At 46.4% G+C, this 14731-nt stretch overlaps 1 protein-coding gene across 1 annotated transcript in view; it reads right to left on the reverse strand.

The window, feature by feature from the left end:
* The window catches only part of DDAH1 (dimethylarginine dimethylaminohydrolase 1), a 57385-nt gene extending 43920 nt beyond the window's left edge, over positions 1-13465 (reverse strand). The window contains exon 1 of the mRNA XM_014883821.2: positions 13016-13465. Coding sequence (XP_014739307.2) covers positions 13016-13465 — 450 coding nt within the window. The remainder of the gene's footprint in view (positions 1-13015) is intronic.
* Positions 13466-14731: the final 1266 nt, after the last annotated feature.

Genomic DNA, 14731 nt, shown 5'->3' on the forward strand with positions numbered 1-14731 from the left:
CTGGCTCAGCCAAAACTGTTGGGAGGGTTACTGCAGCCAAGCGACAGCACCAAAACAGAGATGCAACACAAGAGCCCATCTCCCTGCCCTGTAACACCTACAGGATCAAGGCTCTCATGAGCCCAGTTTGATCAGGGCATCACTGATGCCATCGGTCTACACCAGGCTTTGACACAATGAGTGATGTTGTGAAGACTTTGGAAACACAGAAAAATGTTCAATCCAACCCTGGCCATGCCAGCTCTCGTCTGCTCCTGCAAAATCTCTCCAGTCAGCCCTGCACAATGCACAGCTGGTTTGATGCTCTCAGAAATGGCTTTCAGGCTGCTCATGGCATTATCCCAGATAGAAGATGGATGCCACTGCTGGCAGCCTGCCATTCATCAAACCCACCCAGAAACAGCTCTGCTACTGCTGCTTGCAGACATAAAAAGTCCAGCAGTTCTAATCTAAAATTTTTTGTGACTGGTTTATCCGTGAAGCCAGAGCATAAGGTCAGAAAAGACTGGCACCTTTTCCAAATGGCTCCTTGCACTCAGAAAATGAATACCTGTCTCCTATTAGCAATGCTGGTGTTTTCAGGCTCATTTAATCTATAACATCCTATTCAGGAAAAACCTGTCAATCATTTCCACAGAACAAATTGGCAGATTATCAGCTGCCATCAGCTGTCCCACAACAAAACAGACCCCAAAGTCCACAGGAGACTGTTCTACTCTGGCAGCTTTCTGCAAAGGCTCTTCTAGGACACTCTCTTCCATAACATTAAGCCTTTAAGCCTGACTGTCAATATATTAAACCTCTATTTGCCAAGCATTCACTGCTAGGCCTTTCTAAGAATCATCTTGCAAAGCTTGGATGGCAGTATGTTTTCACAGCTGATGTGGAAAAGCTAGAAACAACATTTCCCAATGAGAAATCTCTGCTTTACAAAGTGTGCACTGTTTCTTTGGGTTAATCTGACTTGCTAAGGGCTGGGGGGGCTGCATAATTCTTTTATACTGTTGACAGAAAGTATCTCTGTCTGTCTTCATGGTGGAATCGTTCCACTTCCTACTATCTGTTCTAGGATGGATATCCTGAGGCAGGGAAGAAAAAATAAATCAACACCTAAATTCAAACCACCCATTGCTGGTGCTAGTGATGGCCCATCTTAGGCCACTGGACACCCTGATTAAGCCTGAACACAAGTTTTCCCTTGCCAGGGGGCAGGAAAACACCAGCAAAATCTGTGCAAGGTCAAGACTGGGCATCTGCCTCCCAAACAGCCAGTGCTTGGAACAACTCATGACCTTCAGGATCACAGCAAGTGACTCATTATGAGTCTGCTAAATAGCTATCAGTATTACAGCTTATTCATAATACATGAACAGCTTAAGTGGGTCACAGAAACCTGTATATCCCAGCAGCCTGACTCTAAGAGCAGCTGGTACTGGCAGCTTAAGGAAAGAGTAACAAAGAGGACAAGCACAGAGTGCCACTGTCTCCAGTATATTTTCCTCGGCTTATTGTAAGAGGCAGTGCACATATTTCCAAAGCCAGCTATTGCATCTAGATCAAAGTGTTAAAACAGCTATTGACGGATCTCTCTTTCATAGCTGACATCCAGCTGTGCTTTTGCCACCCCCCAGCCCTGCAACATCCTGGCAAAGTCTCTGACAGTTCAGTTGTGCACTGCGTGACAAAGTACTTCCTTCTGCTGGAATTTGCTGCCTGGGTATTTCTCTGGATGTCATTTTCATACTGTCATTTCATTTGCCCTGTACCATTTGAGACATTGTAGAACTCTCCTATTTCTTCTCTCCCCTACCCAAAATAACTTTGAGCTGAAGGCATTTATCTAATTAGTGTTGCTTCATCTAGGAACAGTCCTACACTGCAGCAAGGTCTTCTCATCCATCCACACACCTGTTCTGCTTATTCTGCATTTCCAAGATGGGTAACCAAAACCTCACACAGCATTTCAGGTCCAGATGAATAATCAGTTTGAGCCAAGCCAAGAAATGGCCTTTCAGCAATACTGGAGTACACAGTGCTCATCTAGAAGGGTCTGTGCTAAGCCAGAGCTCTCTGATCAAGGCAGCCTGGTTGGCTTATTGTCTGCAATAAGATCACATTCCAGAATAAGATTAACAGAAACATCTGCTTTAAGAGTCATAAAAATAAGAGATTTCAGTATTGCAGTGCAGAAGCTCCATTTCCTATGGATTAGATTTTCACAGTTGGATTTGCCAGCATCAGTGAGGATGTGGCATCCCATATGATGCATAAAGTGCTGACAAGGGCTCTCCCCCATGTACACAGAGTCAGGTCACTCCCCATCCCTTCCTCTGACAGCATTCTGTCCTACACCGACTTCTGCTTTGACCTTTCCTGTATTGGTGGTGGTGGGGGCTACTCTTCAGTTTCCTTCCTTGCAACCAGTTCAGATCAAGGGATCAAGAATTACTGGACAAATATCAGTAAGGCAAACACCAGAGCAGTGTCTACCTGATTTCTTTTAGAAACACTAAAACCAGCTTTCTCTGCACACATTTCAAGCTGCTGCAGCCAGAAGGAATGTGGAAAAGGGTTAAGACAACCCTGTGCCTTTTTCTTGTCTAACAGCCTCTAGTCCAAGCAAGCACCATAGTTAGAAGCTTCTGAATACATATGGCTACAGGAGTCACCAAAAACACCTTGCAAAAAAACTGGCAAACTTTGCAGAAGACCTCAATCAGACCTTTCTACTGGAAAACACATGCATTCCATTCATATCATCCTCCATCACTATCTATTGTTTCTATCAGTTCCTATTTGCCTCTCAACAGCACTGCTCACTCCAGCTCTTGCTAGCACAAGTATTTCCATCAGAGGTTTTTAACAGGTTCAAAGACATGAACTAGTGTACTAAACTTCAGTGAATATCTAGTGACTAGCAATAGCCATGCCACCTCTCCTCTGTAAAATGTTAGAAGAACATGAGATTAATTACTGTTTTAAGCACAGTGGTGACAGGCACACGCAGTTACTTGGGTAGGTGAGATGCTCCGAAGTGCTTTTACAAAAATTAACTCCTATAGGCTGCTAAATGTCTTCTACACAGAGGCATGGTCAGTAGTTTAATTTTTTATATTATTTTTAACAACACAGCTTGCTATTTCTGGAGAACATGCCAAAAACTAGCTCTATCTCTAAAATGCTTATCTTTCTAGCCTGGGTTTGCATGGAGATGACCATCTCCATGGCTGCTGGCCTGCAGCTCAAAGGACATCAACCACACTGAAATGCAGACACATTTGCAAAAGCAGGATTCTTATCCTGCAAGATCATCCTTTCTGAGATACAGGATTCAGCTTCCTGACAGCTCTTACATTAAAAGCCTCAGAAAAAGCAAAGAGAAATGCAAAATCAATCACAGCACTGTCAACAGTGTCCAATTATGTAGCAGTTTTGTTTTGGTTTGCTTCAGTGGCCAGCTGGGACTGAGCTGAGATAGATGATTTCATCTTGCCAGAGAATTTCAGTTGGCATCCGGAGACAGGCGTGGACAGTCAGATCCCTCACTATTAACATACATAATGAACCCTCCAGAAACAAATTATCACAATCCTTTAAAAAAGATGATGCCAAATACTGAATCTCTATTGACATGAAAATGAGTTCTGCAAGTCTTGAACGAGCTGATTTTTATCTACTTCTGTGGTTTTAATATTGACTCAAAGTGGCAGAAAAACGGCACGTTAAAGTAGTGCAGGTGATTGCTGGCCTTGGATAAATGCAAGACCTGACTCAGGCACATCTCAGCCATAAAACATTTCACTTTTTTTTTCTCCCCCGGAAGGCAAACTGCTAATACTGCTATAAAAGGGGCAGCAATAAAAGATATTGTCACCTAATGGTGTAGGTACATAATTTATCTTCCCCATACAACTGTGACTGACCAGACTAACACCAAGAGCAAAGCTCTCTTATACCATAAACTTGATTAGGGATATGCTTCTATAAAAAATACCCAAAAAAACAGAATGGTTTATTTTTCAAAGGAATGAATGATGAGTAATTACTGATAATAATTTCTTTCTTGGTAGGAACATAGTTTCTGTATGTCACAACTTCTGGTTGGCAAGCCTAGATAACAATGACTTCTGTAGAGATGTGTGTGTGAACTGGTGTGACTTATTATTAATGAAGGCTGTTTGCATACATAACTTTCATTTCACGTCAGCATTTAAAGATCAGGTCTACGGTTTTGATCTAGCAGTATTTACCAGGAGATTTTTGACAAAAACAAGAAATCCTCTGAAAACTGAACAACACAAGCACAGACACTGCTTTCCCAGACAGCTGCTAAGCTCACTAAATATTCAGCATGAATGTAGCATTGCAAATTAAAACTTGCTATACAGTCACTTCCCTTAGCATCCTCAGCAGTTATGCTGAGCCTGCAGCAGAAGCAGAGTACCTGCTCCAGAAACACTTCAAAATAACCAGTAACAGTGGTAGAAATTAGAGTCTGCATGTGTTCATTTTTATGAAAAATATCAATGCTAAGATCAGCCAGGCTTGCTGAAGAGTTGCATGCCCCAGTCACCTCAGCAAGAGGGAGACAAGAAGTTTAAGTGCACAACTGATCAGGAAGACTACACCGGGGATATTATGAACCCATCTTTGAATCTTAAAACCAAAATTCCAGAAGTGACTGTGATAAACTAATTTTTGCAACGCTTTTAAGTAAGGCAGTTACAAAAAAACACCCCAAAGTATACAAAAAAACTACAAAGCATCAACTATTCAGGTTCAATTTAAAAGTCCAGGCAGAAAGTTCTTGGGGGAGGAACAGTGTAGCTCCAAGCCATATGTAGAAGTCAGAGCAGCAGCAAAGGAATTTTTTACTTGGTGGAAATGCTTATGGTTATTTGGAACCTTTAACCACTTAGCATTTGCACTGAACCATAAGCTCATCAAGGGCTATTTATCACAGCTACAGGAACAGTGATTAACAAAGTACAGAAGCTGACATCGGGCTTGCACAATAATAATCAAGTGTCCACAAGAGATTAAAAAACAGGCATTTAATTTGGGTTCTGACTTTTTTTAATCTTCTGGTCAGTAACAGGGATATTTCTGAGAATCCTGACATCACAATTCAATAACAAGGTCTAAATATGGCTTCTACTAGAAAAGCATGAAACCCAAGCTGCTCCTAGACTGTCCTTAAAGATTGTTTTACAGTTCCATAGATAGAAACCAATTATAATGAATACAGTCCACTTATATTGATCTGACTAGAAGCTACTTCCTAACATTTTCATTAAATCGGGGATCACAGAAGCAAAATTGAAAATGAAAAAATACAGTTCTTGGCATAGCCAGTTCACCCATAGTGTTAACCTTATTAATGTATGTCAGAGCTACTTCAGCAATGAACTTCAGGACCAGAGAACCACCTGCCCAAACCAAAAGGCATCACTTAAACTGTGAAGTGAATGATTTTTTAAATAGTCTGCTTTAGGAGGCTAAAACACCCATTCTTATGTACTGATAACTACATTGGCTCCTGATAAAGCTCTGCCTGATGTTGTCTAAATCACTGGTTTTTTTTAAACTTCTCAGTACTGTCTAAGAAACTTTTCTCCTCTACTGCATGCTTGTCAGTTAATTTATATACTAATATAGAAAACACTGAAAATAAAGCTATTGATATGATAAAAGAAAACACTGAAGCAGATTCTGATATGAGTTACTTCATTGTTTTCTGCAACCCATGATGGGCATCACCCATCATCCTGGAGAAAGTCTCCAAGTGACACTAACTTTGTAGAAGATCATTACATTTGGGTTTGCCAATTACAGGCCCAAAGAACAACCAAATCCCACATTATAACTCAGGTATACATCACACCCAAAGTCTGGCTGGTACTTCTCAACTTGTTTTCAGTATGATGGAAAATAAAATGCTGACAGTATCTTACATGCTTTCACTCTAACTGTGAGATTAGTGAACATGATGAAAAAGATAGGCTAAAGGAGTATGTATATATGGCTCAGTATAGAATGGGAAAGGTATTAAAACACTCTAACAAGAAGGTGCAAAGTGCCATCTCTAATTTTAGCCACCCTTCATGTAAAGTGTTTGCCCATATTTACTTACCTGCTATTTTAAGTACTAAGCAATTATACTGTGGTAACCTCTGTGCTTTCTATCATAAGTTTTCTAGGTGGAACACCAAGGTGGTCTGGGTCATCAAGGGTAAAGCATAATAAAGATGTGCAAAGGGGTCAGTGAAAACATAAAAGACCACCACAATTTGTGTGACAGTTTAAAGAATTATGAATTATTTAAAATTGTAAAAAAAAAATTAATCTCTTACTTCTCCAGTGACCAGTGCTAATCCTCCATGGAAAGGAGACAGATTCCTGACAGTGCCAGCTCAGCCAAGGAGCAATGGTACCCAGTCAGCAGAAAGCCCCAGCCTTGCTAAGCTCTGCACCCCATAACTGAGCAGGGTGGGAGCACTGTCACCCTGAGCTGGGCTGCAGGAGTGCCCTGCTCTGCCCCCAGTGATGGCCAGCAGCACTGAGCATCCCTGTGGGAACAGTGCCCAGCTACAGGACCTACTCTGCTTGGTTCATCCAGCTTGGAGATGTCGCCGAGGTTCAGTCAGCTTGTGCCCAGCATCAAAACTGCCTCCATAAAGAAAAAAAAGGTCACTGATATGACAGAGAAGACTCCATTCTGAAGGGAACAGAAGGCTCCCCATGCAGACCAGACCCTTGTTAGGGAAGTTGCTCCCGTGGGGACCTGGTTAAAGATGGAAGAGAAAGCTTCCTCCCCTGATACAGCCCTCAGATTATTACCCATTATTGGTTTCTCAAGTGTGCAGCAATAAAACCCTAAAAAGAAGTCTGAGGGCAACCACCAGACCTAAGGGCCTTGGGACAACTGGTTGAGGGATCAGGAGCACAAGTAGTATCCCCCTCTAGCTTTGTAACTGCAGGGAGTGATGAGTGAAGAAACAAGAGAGCCAGCAGGGCAATACCTGGCTCTGAGCCTGGTGTCACCAGCAGAATTTTTGGGTTTTCATGATGGGTAGGTTTACACAACAGCAGGCCTGCTGGAGACAGTTGTTGCTCTCCTTGCAGAGGAGTTAGCAGGGCTCATTGAAAGAGCTTTAAACTAGATTTGAAGAGAAAAGGAGATAAAAACGAGGTTAACTAGAGATAAGCCTGGGGGCAGCACACCAATGTTTGAGGGGTGGTGTGCTAGTGAGGTCCTTCCATTTGCTGGATTCAGATCCATGTGGCAGCCAAGTGTTACTGGTATGTTAGGTCCCTCTGGATATGGTGACTGTGAATAATGAAGGACTGGTGAGTGATCTGGTGGCTGAAGGCCACCCTAGGCACAGCAATCATGAAACAATTTTTGATTATTGGAGAAATTGGCCTGTTTAAGAGACTGGTTGATAGAGTTCCTTGGGAGGCATTACTGAACTGCCTGTGGGTCAGAAGGCTCTCCAGAGGGATCTGAGCAGGCTGGATCAGGGAGCCAAGGCCACTTCCATGAGGTTCACCAATATCAAGTGCTGGGTCCTGCGTTTGGGTCACAACAACCCCGGGCAGCACAACAGCCTTGGGACAGAGTGACTGGAGAGCTGTCCAGTGGAGCAGGACCTGGGGATGCTGGTTGACAGCAGCTGGACAAAGATGAGCCAGCTGTGCACAGGTGGCCAGGAAGGCCAATGACATCCTGGCCTGTATCAGGAATAGTGTAGCAGCAGGACCAGGGCAGGGGTTGTCCCCCTGTGCTCAGCACTGATGGGGCCACACCTCGAGTGCTGTGTCCAGTTCTGGGGCCCTCAATCAGGAAAGGCACTGAGGGGCTGCAGTGAGTCCAGAGAAGGACAATGGAGCTGGGGAAGGACTGGAGCACGTGTCTGTGAAGAGTGGTTGAGGGAGCTGAGGAGGCTCAGCCTGAAGGAAAGGAGACTCAGAGGGGACCTCATCACTTCACAAAAACCTGGAACGGCGTTGTACTGAGGTGGGAATTGGTCTCATCTCCCAGATCACAAGCAACAGGACAAGGGGGAAGGCCCTCAGCTTGCAGCAGGGGAGGTTTAGATTGGATATTAGGAAAATTTCTTCACTGAAAGGGGTTTCAAGCTTTGGGCTGCCCAGAGATAAGTGGAATAACCATTCCAGGAGGTATTCAACAGATCCATGGATGGGGCACTTAGGGACATGGTTTAGTGGTGGACTCAGCAGTGCTGGCTTAACAGTTGGACTCTACCATCTTAAAACTCTTTCCAAACCTAAACGATTTTATGATTCTAAATACAGGCTCACTTGCACTGGTATAGGCTGTAAAACAAAATCCCCATAACCTAATTACTTTCAGGAGCCAGCAGAGCCTTAAATCTCTTCCCCCTGAGCCTAGCTTTTCTATTACTTTGAAACAGACATCATTAACCTGCAGAACCATCTATATCTACAGAGAGTGGAGAAAGTGTCTTGCATTTAGTACCAGCTATGCTGTATTACCTCAGTATATACAATACATAAATAACATAGTAAACTCATTTTGCCTTCTATTATTTTTTTCAGAAACCTCCACCTCCTGGTCTGAGAATTATCCCTGCAAGCAGTAGCTGCAATTGGGACAACAGACCAGAGTAGGGTGCAAGCAATGGTTCACACACAGCTGCACAGCCCTGCAGAAGCTGTATAGGGTGGGAGGGGTGGCAGCTGAGGGTGCTCAGCATTGAGAAGCAGGTTATCTGGCCCAGCACAGCTGGAAGTTCTGCAGAAGCACTACTCTGGACAAAATCCTGCCACACAGCAAGTAGATTGACGAAGAGGTACCCAGGGATGTTGAAAAAGCAATTAGGTGGTTTCTCCACTTTTTGTTGAGAGGATGGGATTTGACAAACATATTCCTTTGCTGCTCATCCTGCCCTCATTGCTGAAGGACCAGCTATCCTCTACCACATGAATGCAGTCACAAGTGTAATCAGTGTGTCTTGGGGGAGTAGGGAATAACAAAAGTCTTGGGTAGAAGTTTTATCTTAACCAAGGAAGGAAATACACTGAAGCTCTTCTACAGCAGCTCCTGTAGTTTTCCCAGCACCAGCTAATTCTCCATTCCCCATGTGGCAGCTTGGAAGAGGCCAGGTCACTGTGGGTGCATTTTGCTGAGCTTTTGGGTTTCCATCTGTCTGCATAAGCACAGAAATTGTGGAAATGCTGTTTTGTGTGCTATCCCAAGCACATTAAGACAACTTAGGCATCAAGAGCAATGTGCTGATGAGGGCTCTTCACAGCAACTAACCCTGCTGTCTGCAGAAGGTGACGTTGAGAGTTTATACTAGAGGAATAAACAATTGAGAACATACTGCTGGAACAAAAGGTGCTGGAACTGGCAATCTGATCAGTGATCACAACATTTCCACTGGACTTACTCAACTTCAGCATCAAATGCACTGGTGACTGCACACAGCTAAGCAAAACACCAGCTTAGACACATTAGCAATCTACCTTAGGCTTACTCCAAAAGCCTTTACCTTTCTGCCAAATCAAAACTCCACAGAAACTATGAATTTTAAAATAAGTTCAGAAGCTGATAACACAGAAACATAATGCCTTGAAATAAGTCTGACTTGCAAACAAATCATTAAATGCATGAATAATTTTTCTCTTTACTAAAAAAATACTGGGCTCTTTCCCAGTGCTGCCTGAACATGATCAAATTTAATTCAATTCTTTTTTTCTCCTTACAATAACTTGGAGCAAGAACAGACATAACCCTAGATTTTATTTTGTTTTGTTCCAGACAGACAACCAGTAAGGAATCCAATGTTGCTGGGGGGGATAAGCAATAATATCTATAAAGCCTGAAAGCTCAATCAATGCTATTACAAACTAGTGCCGAAATTTGTCTACTGCATAATGTTACCGTAATTGGTGACAAGCCTTCTTAATAAGGAGTCTAGTCAGTGAAAGAAAAAGCTGTATCCTTCTCAAATACTGCATTATAGGTTTTCAGTAGCATGAAACAGAGGAGATGAAGACAGCACTGCTCAGTTCATGCATCTGGCAGACAGTTTATCAGAAGGCACAACACACCTGAAACAGTGCTGCTCCAGCTGTGTATACAACCAGGCTGTTGTGTTTGGGATGCACCTCAGCAACCCCCATGTTCTTCAATGTTCACTAGTCTGATCAGGCTTCAGAACCCAACCTACCACACGCCTCTTTGACAGATTTCCTGGACACAAACTCTCCTTCTATTAATTATTTGCAGAAATGGTACCTTACGACCCCGTTTTCTTCATCCTTTGCTTCCTCCACTACTCCTGCTGCTCTGTACAAAAATACATTTAATAGTTAAGAGACCAGTAAGACAAGTCCAGTTGAGTCCTGCCTCATAGGGAGGCTCAGGTCAGGAGAGCATGATCAGGAGTTGCGCTTTACTGGGTTAAGCCAAGCATACACCAACTGTACTGCTAAAATATTCATGGGTTTGCACTTATGTTACATAAAAAGAGATTGCAGTTTGAGAAATCAATGCTGACGTAGACTGCATCCACCCTCTTTCCCTGTCACCCAGTACAAGTGACAGTGCACTGCAACAGCCTTGACTCACTTTCATAACAGGCTGACCAAGCCAACCGAGGTAGGATCCTTCCTTTCCTGGAGCAGCACTTTGTATTTGTCCCTGTTCAGCCATGAGGTCTCCATGGGTCAGCCCCTTTCTTCAGCCACCTAAGGACCCTCTGCACAGCCTACACCTCAGTGGTATCACTTCTCACCCTTGCCCCAGTTTGGGGCCACTCACAGCTCAATAGAGCTCAATCTCCTCCAGGTCAAAAAGACATTTGACAGGGCAGATGGTAGGACAGACCCTGCAGCAACATCACTTGCCACCAGACTCCAGCAACTATCTCAGTGGGGAATTCAGAGACTAAAGATAACCTTAGTTATATTAGGCTGCTAATAGACACTGGGATTAGCAGGAGGGTCAGGAGCAGGTGCTGGGCTCCCTCAGTGGCTAGACTTCCTGAACACCTGTGGTTGGTACCTCCAGAAGTTGGAGGCAATAAGAGCAGAGAAGCTTTAGGTACAATAGGAAATAGCCTCACATGCAGCTACAACATGCAGCTCTTTCTGAGGGACTCTACGAAAGTGACATTATCATAGATGTTTGCCAAGATGTCCAAGGCACACACCAAGCCCTCCACCCGGCATACAGAGCACTGGGGAGGCATGTGTGCATTCCTGCTTTCTAAAGCCTTTGCCATTTCACTGTTTTCAATATGACATCCTGGTCACTAACTACTCAATACAGACACTCCAGATGAACAAACTGACAGTAACTATGCCGGGAAGGGGAGGATGCCTTGGAGAGGAAAGGGATCAGGAACAGGCAGGTAACATCCTGCAGAAATGAGCATCTTCTCCCCCTTTCCACAAGACACTGCTGTAATGATGTTACCAGGAGGAAGAACTGTTTAAGTAAGAGTTAAATGTTCAGACAAGCACTACAATGCAGTGTCATGCATTGTTATAGCTTTAAAAGGATACTCATTCAATTATTTTTTCATTTTTACTTCATAGAAAACTCAAGGGGGGAATTGCTTCATGGTTCAAGAACACGAATAACGTTCAAATTATGCCTAAAAGCTCTTTTTCTCTCTTGTTCATGACTCTGCCTGGACAAGTCACTCATGGAAAGAAGTAAATCCCTCCTCATGAAGGGGAGACAGTACAAATGGCAGCAGGACTCACAGAACTACATACCAGTGTGTCATGGGGAGGACCAGTGAAAACTCGCTTTGGTTCTGGCTAAGAAACAGTTGCTTCTGAGAGCAGCATGTGGTAAACCCTTTACTCTGGTGTTGTCCCTTTAAAGAGCATTCAGGTGTGTTACAAAGAGTCAATACACATGGTTATGCACGAGAAGCGCATGTGTACAACTTGTAAGAAGCATCTCAGATGTTACACCATTGGGGGAGAATTTAAGAAAACTTTGCAATTGATAAGAGAGACACTATGTAAAAAACACCAAAACCAAGTGGAGCAACTCAGCCATTGCTCTCAACGGCCAAGAGGAGCCACTGCTCTCTAGAGCTAGGGGCCTGTCCCACAGGCACAACAGCACACGCCCGTGGATCTCACAATACACTGTGGTACCACAGATGGGAACTAAAGGAGACATGAGAAGGGTTACCTTAAAAGATGCTTACAGGCAGGCTGTCACTGCCCACTGAGGAGGTAACTGGGTGGCACTTCAATGCATGCACTAGCTCATGAACTAGTTTACGAATGGGCTGAGGACATTAAGAAAGTACTAAGATCTAAAGTAAGGCTCCTGTGGGTGTTCATCCTCCACACTTCTCTCCAATGAGATGGCCTGTTTCCCCCATACATGCAGGGGGCCTGCAATGCTTGCACAGGGAAGGCGACATCAGGTTCAAGGGCATTAAGGCTGACACCAAGTACACCAAAACACACACCAGCTCTTGTGCATAGGCCAGTAGATACAATTATCGCAGGCACCAGTGATGCACTGCCTGGGGCTGAGCTCGGGCTCAACGCGTACGGAATATGGGGTTTGTGGACAGCAGGGCTGCAGAGTGGGCACAAACCCGCACAATCCGCCAGCGACTCATCCCGCCGGACGGGCTGGGCAAGCTGACACGGAGCGAAAGCCCGCACGCCCCAGAATGGATGAGTCATAGTTTACACTATCCATCCACTTGTCCGTGTCTCCAGGAGCAGAGCATCGCTCTCCAGTACGCCCAGCACAGCGAGGCTCCGCCGCACAGCGGACTCGGCTGCCGGGGCGGGATGGCGGGGTGGGATGCCGGGGCGGGATGCCGTGCTGGAGCCGCTGGCGGGGCCGCTCCCCCCGAGCAGGGCTGCAGCTCCGAGCGCGGTCCCCGCCGCGGGCTGGGGAGGCCCGGGGACACGCCCGACGGTGCGGCCGCCCCGAGCGCACCTACGCGGGCATCGCTCCCCGCTCCGCTCCGCACCTCACCTCCTTCCGGCGGCTGGGCGCGCCCGGGCGGGTGAGCAGCGCCGTCTCCTCGCAGACCACGGCCACATCCTCCACGAAGACACAGTCGGGGAGGCTCTCGTCGGCCGGCAGCTCCAGCACCTGCAGCCCTAGCTTGCCCCGCAGCACACCCACATACAGCTGATGCTCCCTCTCCGCGCGGGCGAAATCCACCTCGGGGCCCGCCGTGCTGCGCAGCGCCTGCCGGCACAGCGACTCGGGCAGCGCCCGCACCACGGCGTGCGTGCAGCGCCCGAAGGCGGCGAGGCCGCCGCCCAGCCCGGCCATGCTGCCCGGCAGGGATAGCGGGGATAGCGGAGATGGACGAGAGGGACGCGCGGAGGGGACAGCGGAGGGGGACGCGGGCGACGCGCGGCCGCCGCCGGAGCTGGCAGCGGAGAAAGCGCCGCCCGCGGCCCGGCCGCGCCCCATTGGCTCCCCACCAGGCACATTTCCATGGGGCCGCTCCCATTGGCTGGCGGCGGCAGCCGGGCCGCGCCATTGGCCGCCCCCCGCGTGGCGCCGCTTACCTGTGCGGGCGGGTCCGGCCGGCCCCGCGTGTGGCCTGAGGGGCGGCGCTGCCCAATTCCAGTGGCTCTGCCAAAGGCACAGCTGGGCTGGCAGCGTTCGAGCCACCGCACATTGTCCAGGCACATTCTCACATCCATTGCGGCTGGGGAGCGCAGGGAGAAGGAAGGTCCATGACCATCCTGCTCGAGGCTGCCTTGGCTTGGCCACCTGCGAGTCCTTTGCCGCTTCCTTCTCCTTCCCTGCTGGCACAGCTCAAGACCAGGCGGTTCATGTGGGTGACCAAAGGAAGAATATCCCATGAGAAGGGCAGTTCCAAATACAAATCCTATTGAAATGAGCCCAGCAGACTCTCTTGTCATGGCTTTCTACAAGGCGCTCACCGGCAGAGCGTGTCCACCTGCTCCCACTCCTTTTTACCATTAAGGTTTCCCCCTCTATGGAGTAGGAGGGACACTGGTATTCTGCTCCACCTCCGCCTCAGGGACTGAAATAAAGAGGATTTCACACACTTTTCCCTAAAAAACCGCTTTCTCCGGTTTCATTTTGCCCAGTGTTACCCTGACTGGAGGTTATCCTGGAGGAGGGCCAGCCCTTGCCAGGGCACATCTCTGTCTCCCAGGCAAATGGGGATTTGTGCCAGGCAAAGGCAACATCCACAGCACCAGTCCTCAGCTGTGCTGTTCCTGCTCCCAAGCCACCTAGCTATCTCCAAGGTCTGTCCTCACCAGAGCAGACAGGAAAAAAGAAGTAATAAAAATTTTCCTTCCAGCTTTGCTTTTGCTGGCAAGGTTTTTGCAAGAAGTGTCCCTGTAATCATGAAGGAGACCCCACCAGCACACAGCTCTGTGTTCTCCTTCCCAGAGCTCAGACAAAACCGAGGCAGCTGCCTTGGTCATGCTGTCACAGATATCTGCAGATGTTCAGTATTTGGGAGTATGGTTAATGAATAGCACGAAGGAAATACCAAAGTGTGTTTCTAAAATGGCAGCTCACTAGACTTTCATCTGCATTTTCCACGTGCTCTCCAAATATTCTGTAAAGACTGTTTTAACTTAATATGCATAGGCACAGTTATTCGAATAACTGTCATTCACTGAATAATGTGCAAATACTACTTAAACAAATGGACAGGTAATCGAGTTGCTATCATGTAGGATATGCAAAATT

The sequence above is a fragment of the Sturnus vulgaris genome, chromosome 9, assembly GCF_052056855.1.
Source record: "Sturnus vulgaris isolate bStuVul1 chromosome 9, bStuVul1.hap1, whole genome shotgun sequence".
NCBI lineage: Eukaryota > Metazoa > Chordata > Aves > Passeriformes > Sturnidae > Sturnus > Sturnus vulgaris.